Source organism: Furipterus horrens, unplaced genomic scaffold (genome assembly GCF_987537825.1).
Source record: "Furipterus horrens unplaced genomic scaffold, mFurHor1.1.pri manual_scaffold_12, whole genome shotgun sequence".
Classification (NCBI taxonomy): domain Eukaryota; kingdom Metazoa; phylum Chordata; class Mammalia; order Chiroptera; family Furipteridae; genus Furipterus; species Furipterus horrens.
This window is the reverse complement of record NW_028327182.1, coordinates 72,110,296-72,118,094: the sequence shown is the minus strand read 5'-3', so window position 1 is coordinate 72,118,094 and position 7,799 is coordinate 72,110,296. Positions and strand designations below refer to the sequence as shown.

At 48.7% G+C, this 7,799-nt stretch overlaps 1 protein-coding gene across 2 annotated transcripts; it reads left to right on the top strand.

Annotated features, from left to right (window-relative positions):
• The first annotated feature begins 220 nt into the window (after nt 1–220).
• On the top strand, nt 221–7,799 carry ATP4B (ATPase H+/K+ transporting subunit beta). Of its 2 annotated transcripts, none has more exons than XM_090258381.1 (7): nt 221–332; nt 818–946; nt 3,661–3,774; nt 3,914–4,113; nt 5,250–5,306; nt 6,528–6,629; nt 7,143–7,799. In XM_090258381.1, exons 1-7 carry the CDS (start codon nt 221–223, stop codon nt 7,302–7,304), a joined length of 876 nt encoding a protein of 291 aa, XP_090114507.1. In that variant the 3' UTR covers nt 7,305–7,799. The 2 variants fall into 2 exon arrangements, with proteins under 2 accessions (XP_090114507.1, XP_090114506.1); XM_090258380.1 differs by having other exon boundaries at nt 5,250–5,312; nt 6,510–6,629.

Here is a 7,799-nt window from a genome sequence, read left to right as displayed (position 1 = left end):
CCTGATAGCAGAAGGACCAGCAGAGCTCAAGGAGCCCCCGCACCGGTGTTTGGATAGCCAGGGTCTGATAACAACGCTGTGGGGCTTTCCCTGGAACTCTCCCCACGGTGCCTTTGACCTCTGAAGGAGACTATAAAACCCAGAGGAGAAATTCTCTCTTCTCAGTCTGGATGTGGGGAGCACTCCTGTTCTGCAGGAGGGGCCCCCAGAAGCAGGGACGATGGCAGCGTTGCAGGAGAAGAAGTCATGCGGCCAGCGGATGGAGGAGTTCCAGCGCTACTGCTGGAACCCAGACACCGGGCAGTTGTTGGGCCGAACCCTGTCCCGGTGGGGTACGTCCTGGCAAGGAAGGGAAGGAAGGGCAGTTCTGAGAGGGGAGGCAGAGGACCACCTACCAGCAGGCTCCCAGGACCCAGGTCCTTCCCAGGCTTCTGGCCAGGGCTTACTTCCCTCACCAGGTGACCCCAAAGGCCCATTTCAGCTCTAATACCCCCTGGCACCAGGCACTCACAAGGTGAGAACATCTGAGGATTGGCCCCAAAGTTCCAGGCTTAGATTTGAGAATAGCAGTTTATTGCTATGTTCCTAAAATCTTTAATTTTTTTAAAAAGACTTTAAGCCAGGGGGTATGAAGTTTCTTTGGAGTGATGAGAATGTTCTGGAACTAGAGAGGTCATGATTGCATAACGTTGTATGTGCATATATTAAACACCACTGAGTTTTCCCTTTAAGATGGTTGAAATGGTGGGTTTTCCATTGTGTATCCTACTGCAATGAAGAAGGGTGTCAGTTGCATCTGACCGGCCTCTCCCTGCAGTGTGGATCAGCCTCTACTACGTGGCCTTCTATGTGGTGGTGACCGGACTCTTTGCTCTGAGCATCTATTCACTGATGTGTACGCTCGACCCATATACGCCTGACTACCAAGACCGGCTCAAGTCACCAGGTAACGGGGGAGACACTTCAGCCCCAGCCTCTATGTGGGTGGGGGCAATACTCAGTCCCTGAGCTGTTCAATCAGATCATAAACCCTCCAGGAGCAAAGCCCCGGGGGCACCCAGCAGGCCTAGAGGGGCCTCTGTCACCACCACCAGCGGCCGCAGAGCTTTGGGGGATACACCCAGGTGTGGATGGCCCCTTGGCTTCTTTTATAGGGAAGATGACTCCAGATTATAAAATCTGACTTTGGCTTTAGCTGCAATTATTGAAACAGTTTTTTTGTAATGGAGTCTTTTTATCACTGTCTTTGTATGCGTATATACGCACAAAAGACACTTCTGGGTATATATAAAAACTGTTCCTACTGAGATTAGGAATGAAGGGTTGGGAGGTGGGAAAGAGCTTCTGTTTTCCCCTCATGTCCACCAGCACTGAGGCGTTACTTCCATAACAGCAAATTCAATTCAGAGCACCCAGACTCCTATTCTCGGTGCAGTTACTCTGCTGTTCTGAGGGATCGAGGTGGCTCGGATGGTGGGCTGAGCCTCGGCTCTCTGCTCCTGAGTTGGCACCTCGTGAGTCATTCCTGACAAGACTCTGGGGCCTGACATAGTGAGGCCTTGCCTCCACAGTCCTGGCGAAGGTGATTGGAACTAAGACTTCCACACCCAGCTCATTAAGCAAAGGTGCCTACAAACAAACAAACGAACAGCAACAATAACAACAACAACAACAAAAATAGGAGGAAGGGTAGAGAAAGGAATGAAGAAACAGAGGAAGAAAAGGCATTTTCCTGAACAGTTATACAGAACGTTCATCACCCATGCATCATTAATATTTTCCAAGGAAAATAATAGCCCCAGAAACATCCAACAGCAACATAAAGGAAAAGAAAATTCAAATGTTTTTAAGAGAAGCCGCCTCAGACGTTCTCTAGCAGGTGAGCTTAGAGAGGGTCCAGCCATTCTGCTGGGATCTTCAGTGAATCCATTTATAAATAATAACACCAAAATGCTTTATTTATTGGGTGTCAGCTTTTAGAATCAACCAACAGGTAAAACATGGAGGATTTCATTCTCATTTCAGAACAGAATGTAATATATTACAAACTTGGAAACATAACCATAATACAACCTGCTCAAACCCCGAGGGTGGAAGGCGGGGCGAGGCGTGTTCCCTTGGTCACGGGAGGAGGCAGCGGAACAGGCGACAGTTGCTACCTAAAGCTGATGAGCAAGTTGTATGGGAACCCGAGGTCATCCTGAGAGTGAATCGTTGAGAGGAAGGAGTGAAAAGCTTTCTTTTTCTTTCTTTTTTTTTCATTTAGACCTTTCTGAAGGTTTTATTTTAAACCAGGTACAGCTGTTACTTTCACAACATCCATAAAACAGCCCTATCTTACTTACTTAAAAAGTAACCTGCATCTCTGGCTGGTTTGGCTCAGTGGATTGAGCGTCGGCCTGCGAGCTAAGTATCGCTGGTTCGATCTTCCAGTCAGGGCACATCAGAGAAGGAAAACTCTGACTCCAAAAAACCTCCGCTGCCTTGCGGCATACCTCTTCAGGGGAAAGGCTAAGGGAGTAAACCCCGACAGAAAATCCGGAGCCGGAGTCCCTAAGGCGGTTTGACGTTGTAGTCAACACCGGCAACTCCTGCGGCGCACCTGAAGCCAAGCTGTATTGACTCCGTCTTTCCCTTGGACCCTTCAGCTGCGAAGAGAGGGGGGGTCTGCTGCATGGGCAACAGCAGACCCTCCATATCACCCCGCCCAGGCTCTGTAGCTTCAGCTTCACTGGAGAGGACACTCCAGCGTCATCGCAAGATGTCGATTCAACACGGGAGGAGACAGATACCGTGTCACTCCCGAGTCGGACTGCACAGCCATTCTCGGCGGTGCAGATAGACTCTTAAGAAGCTACACCATCATCTCTCAAGACGGACGGCTGCCGACGAACCTGCATCAATCAGGGAACTGGCTAAATAAGTCATAAAACATTCACACAACAAAACACGATGTGGTATTCATGGAAAGAAAGAGGTGAGTTGATATGAAATGCCAGGGCAAGTTGATTACAACGGGCACATGGAGTATGGAAAGTGTGCTCCCACTTACATGAAGAAGCATGTGATATCCACACACCTGTCTACGTCTTCGTGTTCATAGAAACAAGTTTCCTAAGGATGCGCAGTAGACTTGAGATCAGGAAAACTGAGGCTGTCACTTCTACTTCCTGTACTTGTACACTTTCTTTTAACAATTAATAGGCTGTTAGCATCCATTTGTACTTAATCAAAACCAGTGAAGATTTTTCAAATATGCATTCATATACAAATTTACTTGGAAACCCAGCTGGCCCTGGATGAGCTGTCACCTGCAACAAGTGTGGCCACCCGCGTAGCATTGGTTCAGGCCTCGAGCGCAGGAAGAGCCCTCCTTACCTTCAGTCAAGCACCGTACCCTGAGCCCAGAGAGGCTTCGTTCTGACCACACAGCTCCCAGGCCGGAGGGCAGGGCCCTCACTGAGCTGCTGGGACGGAGCACGTCTGGCCACAGGCTCCTCACCTGGCAGCCCTTGAAGACCTGGGCCCAGCTGGTACCGCAGCAGCCCACTTGGCCTCCACCAGCCAGGACAGCTCTGATGCAACTAACCAACTCTACAGCAAACAGATTGGACATGAAGAACATCTGAGGAAAACTAGTAAGTGTCATGCTCTTTCCAGGGGTGACCTTGAGGCCAGATGTATATGGGGAGGAAGGTCTGGACATTTCCTACAATGTCTCTGATAACAGGACCTGGACGGACCTAGTGCACACCCTCCACGACTTCCTGGCAGGTAAGGTGTAAAACTCTTCCACACGCTTTATTTTCCCTTTTCTAAGAAAACTTTCCGAGGGCATGGGCTTTGCGGCCCTCTAAGAGCTCTGGGGCGGTGCAGTTGGAAGAAGGGGCCCATAGGTGTGTCTGTGCCACAGGCTACTCGCCAGTGGCCCAGGAGGACAACATCAACTGCACCTCCGAGAAGGTCTTCATCCAGGAAAGCTTCAGTGCCCCTAACCACACCAAGTTCTCCTGCAAGTTCACCACAGACATGCTGCAGAACTGCTCGGGCCTGGTGGACCCCAACTTTGGCTTTGAGGAAGGAAAGCCGTGTTTTATTATTAAAATGAACAGGGTGAGTATAAAGGGATTGGAGGTCAGAGATCCAGCTTGAGGTTCCTTTGGAGATGCCGGTGGGATGGAGGGTCAGGGTGTTTAGACCTCCTGTGACCACTCACACCCTCCTGTCCAGGGTTCCAGAGGTGGCAGGTCAGACTCCCACCTTGCTCTGCACCCATTAGATTGGCTCATAAAGCTGATTACTTCACTCAAATACAAATGAAAACCACCCATTCAGACATGGTATCTACTTGATGCTCTGCAGGACCTGGACATTGAGCAGCAGAGCACAGGGCTATTCAGTGCCTAGGACAGCTGTGTGTGCACAACACCTAGAAAGAAGCCATGTACGAGTGCTGGGAGGACACCTGGGAACCGCCCAGAGCAGAGGTTCCCAACCTGAGTCAGGGATCCACTGATGGGCCCAGGGCCAGGCACAGAGGGAGGCAGACCATGAGTACAGAGTCAATGCAAACAAACCACAGGAGGGCCAGTCCATCTAGACTGGGCGTGTGCAGAGACCTGAGGAGGGGTGGGATCTGGATGGGTGAGGGGGTGAGGGGACACAGCTCCCTGATCGCCAGCAGGTGAGGTCTGAGGCTGGGGATTCTAATAAGCCTAGAGGGAGCCACCCATTTGTGCGCTGTGCACATCCCTGCTGGGGCCTCGTCAGAGTTGCCTGGCAGGTGTGATGGCAGCTCACACTGATCCAGCATAGGAGGGCTGTGCACACAGGGGCAGGTGTAGGGAGGGGGAGGCAGGTGCTATACCAGGCCCTGGGCACAAGTGGGCACACACAAGTGCCAGGGCTTCGTGGGGCTGAGAAAGGCATGGACTGGGAGCAGCCCAGGTGGGCTGTGTGGGGAGCTGCTGCACAGGAGGCAGACGCTGTGCCCTAGTTCAGTGCACTGTGGAGGGCCTGGAAGTGGCAGCCACAGCTTAGACCCTCCTGTCCGGGTCTGCCACCTGCCTGCGGCCAAGACCACAGCCCTGCGGCAAGGCTCCTGGCTTTGAAGGAGTTGGTAATACCCACTTATTAGAATAAGAAGCATTCCCCCTGCCCCATCCCCAGACCCTCTCAGTGCCCAGCTCAGACAGGACCCTCCATGCTCAGACGAGCAGGAGAGGCCACATGGATACCTTCCCTTCCAGATCGTCAGGTTTCTTCCCAGCAACAAAACGGCCCCCAGGGTGGACTGTGCCTTCATGGTGAGTGTGACCATTGGCAGCCATCTTGTTATTGCTAGAAAGCCAACGGGAATAACTTCACTGGTTTCCCCTAAGAACATCTCAACGGTCAGCCTAACAAACCAGATACACAAATCGCATGAACCACTGCTGAAAATAGTTTTATTACAGGTGATAAACACCTAGTAAAAAAAAAAATTATTTTGCTTCAAAAAGCATCTGGGACAGTGTATTAATTACTAACACACTTCAAAGTATTTGCTGGCAATTGGAAGAAACCAAGACACTCCTACTGTTGTTTTCTTTTTTATTCATTTATTTACAAAAACATACCAGGTTACCAATAGCTATAGTTGTTTAATAAAGTGTATGTATATAGCTGCAAACAGTTGGCATTCATTTATGCCAGTTTTCCTCAAAACTAGTTTTTAAGTACAACATGGGAAAAACTATGTAAATTTGTCTTCACTATTTTCCAAAGCTTGTTTTCACCATTGTGCCTTTAGCCAAAGGCTCTGTTATTAGCAATAGGCAACCTACTTCAGTATTCCACAGAAACACCACACTCAAAGCCTGTTACCCCTCTCCATGGGGCGTGGGGTTGTCTTGTTTTGTTTTTCCTTTTTTAGCTATTTCAACCACATCTGTGTAGCTGACTTGAGATTTTAACAGACACCAAAGCAGCCATCATCTGCTCTTTGAGAAGCTCAAGCTATCCATCAGGCAATCCGCTGGCCCCGAAAGCAGATCCTGATCCCAGAAAGCCATTCCAACATCGCGTTGGCTCTGGCAAACCAGCCCATACAGCCTTATCGGCTTGGCCTTCATTCCCATGTGCAACTAAACAAGCATTCTTGGTTCTATTCATCTTTATTATCCTACAAGGACTTAAAATGGTGAAAAATACAAGTTTGATAAGTCACCAGTGGTTGTACAACTAACAAATTATACCCCTAACAGGACCTCAGTACGGATTATAAAGATTAGACCTAGCTTATGCTAATCACACAAAGCATTTGTGTGTCACTTACACAGTGCATACACGTGCACGCACACAACACACACAATGCACACATGCAGATACACACATGCACACAGATTTAGGAACATGCATTGACAGCGATGCACACACACGGTGCATGCATGCACACATACAAAAAGGCACTCAGACATGCAGACACACACACAGCAACCATACCCCCAGATGCTGCCTTACTCAGACAGTGGCCTCTCCTCCCCCAGGACCAACACCACAAGGACATGCAGCCTCTGCAGGTGGAATACTACCCACCCAACGGCACCTTCAGTCTGCACTATTTCCCTTACTATGGGAAGAAAGCACAGGTAGGTGTTCCGCTTTTCTCCTGACAACAGCTACTGAATCATCCCAAATTGAACAATGATTAAAAAGGAAAACCATAAATATATTTCACCTATAAAAATGAAACAAAGCATTACTTAACCTATCCTGACCATTTTAATGCCCTGGCTGTTTCCCAACCCCCTGTTATCCTAACTACCGGAAAGCATATTGTTCTCACACAAAATATAAATATTAAATCTAATTGTTTTAGTTTTCAACAGCCTCCCAAATCCTGTTAGATAACTATGTCCATTTTAAAGCATTTCCTCTAAATCTCTTGCTTTTCCTGTTTTAGTTTTAATTTTCATCAAATATAATTTGATACTGAATTTGTATTGTCTGTCCCCTCCAGACCAGTTCTTAAGTGGGTAGACAGTTACCCAGTGAATCCCAGGGCAGAGCCCACGTGAGCTGGTGCACAGATCACTGCGGGTCTTACGAACAGAGAGCACAAGCTTTCTGACACATCTCCTCTTTCTGCACTTCTGTTTCAGCCCCACTACAGCAACCCTTTAGTGGCCGCAAAGCTCCTCAACATCCCCAGGAACACGGAAGTTGACATCGTGTGCAAGATCCTGGCAGAACACGTGACCTTTGACAATCCCCATGATCCCTTTGAAGGGAAAGTGGAATTCAAGCTTAAAATTCAGAAGTAAAGGACCAAGAAGGCTGGCCTTAACCTGCACGGTAACTTATAAACCTCCACCCTCCAAAGGAGCTATCTGCCGGCTCTGTACCACACCAGCTCTCAAACATTCTGAAAAGCCACCACTAAGTCAGTAACTCCAGACAAGCTCTTGTGCATCAAGCACTTAGTGTTAGAATCAGCTATTTCTTATTGAGCCTTTATTATGTTTTAGATAGAATCTATAGCTATGATAAAAATGTCGAGTTAACATGGTAACCCTAAGGCAGAAGCCATCCAACTAACAAGACCCTAAAATGGCCCCGGTGGTGTGGTTCAGTGGATTGAGCACCGGCCTGCAAACCAAAGGGTTGCTGGTTCGATTCCCAGTCAGGGCACATGCCTGGGTTGTGGGCCAGGTCTCCAGTTGGAGGCGCATGAGAGGCAACCTTACCTTGATGTTTCTCTCCCTCTCCCTCCCTTCCCCTCTTTCTAAAATAAAATATTTTAAAAATTCTGTTTAAAA

Excerpts from the sequence above, each read along its gene's own strand:
- ATP4B (XM_090258380.1), top strand. The coding sequence starts at position 221 with ATGGCAGCGTTGCAGGAGAAGAAGTCATGCGGCCAGCGGATGGAGGAG. Across the intron at positions 3,775-3,913 it reads CCTCCACGACTTCCTGGCAG|GCTACTCGCCAGTGGCCCAG; the intron begins GTAAGGTGTAAA and ends TCTGTGCCACAG. Across the intron at positions 5,313-6,509 it reads ACTGTGCCTTCATGGTGAGT|TGGCCTCTCCTCCCCCAGGA; the intron begins GTGACCATTGGC and ends TTACTCAGACAG.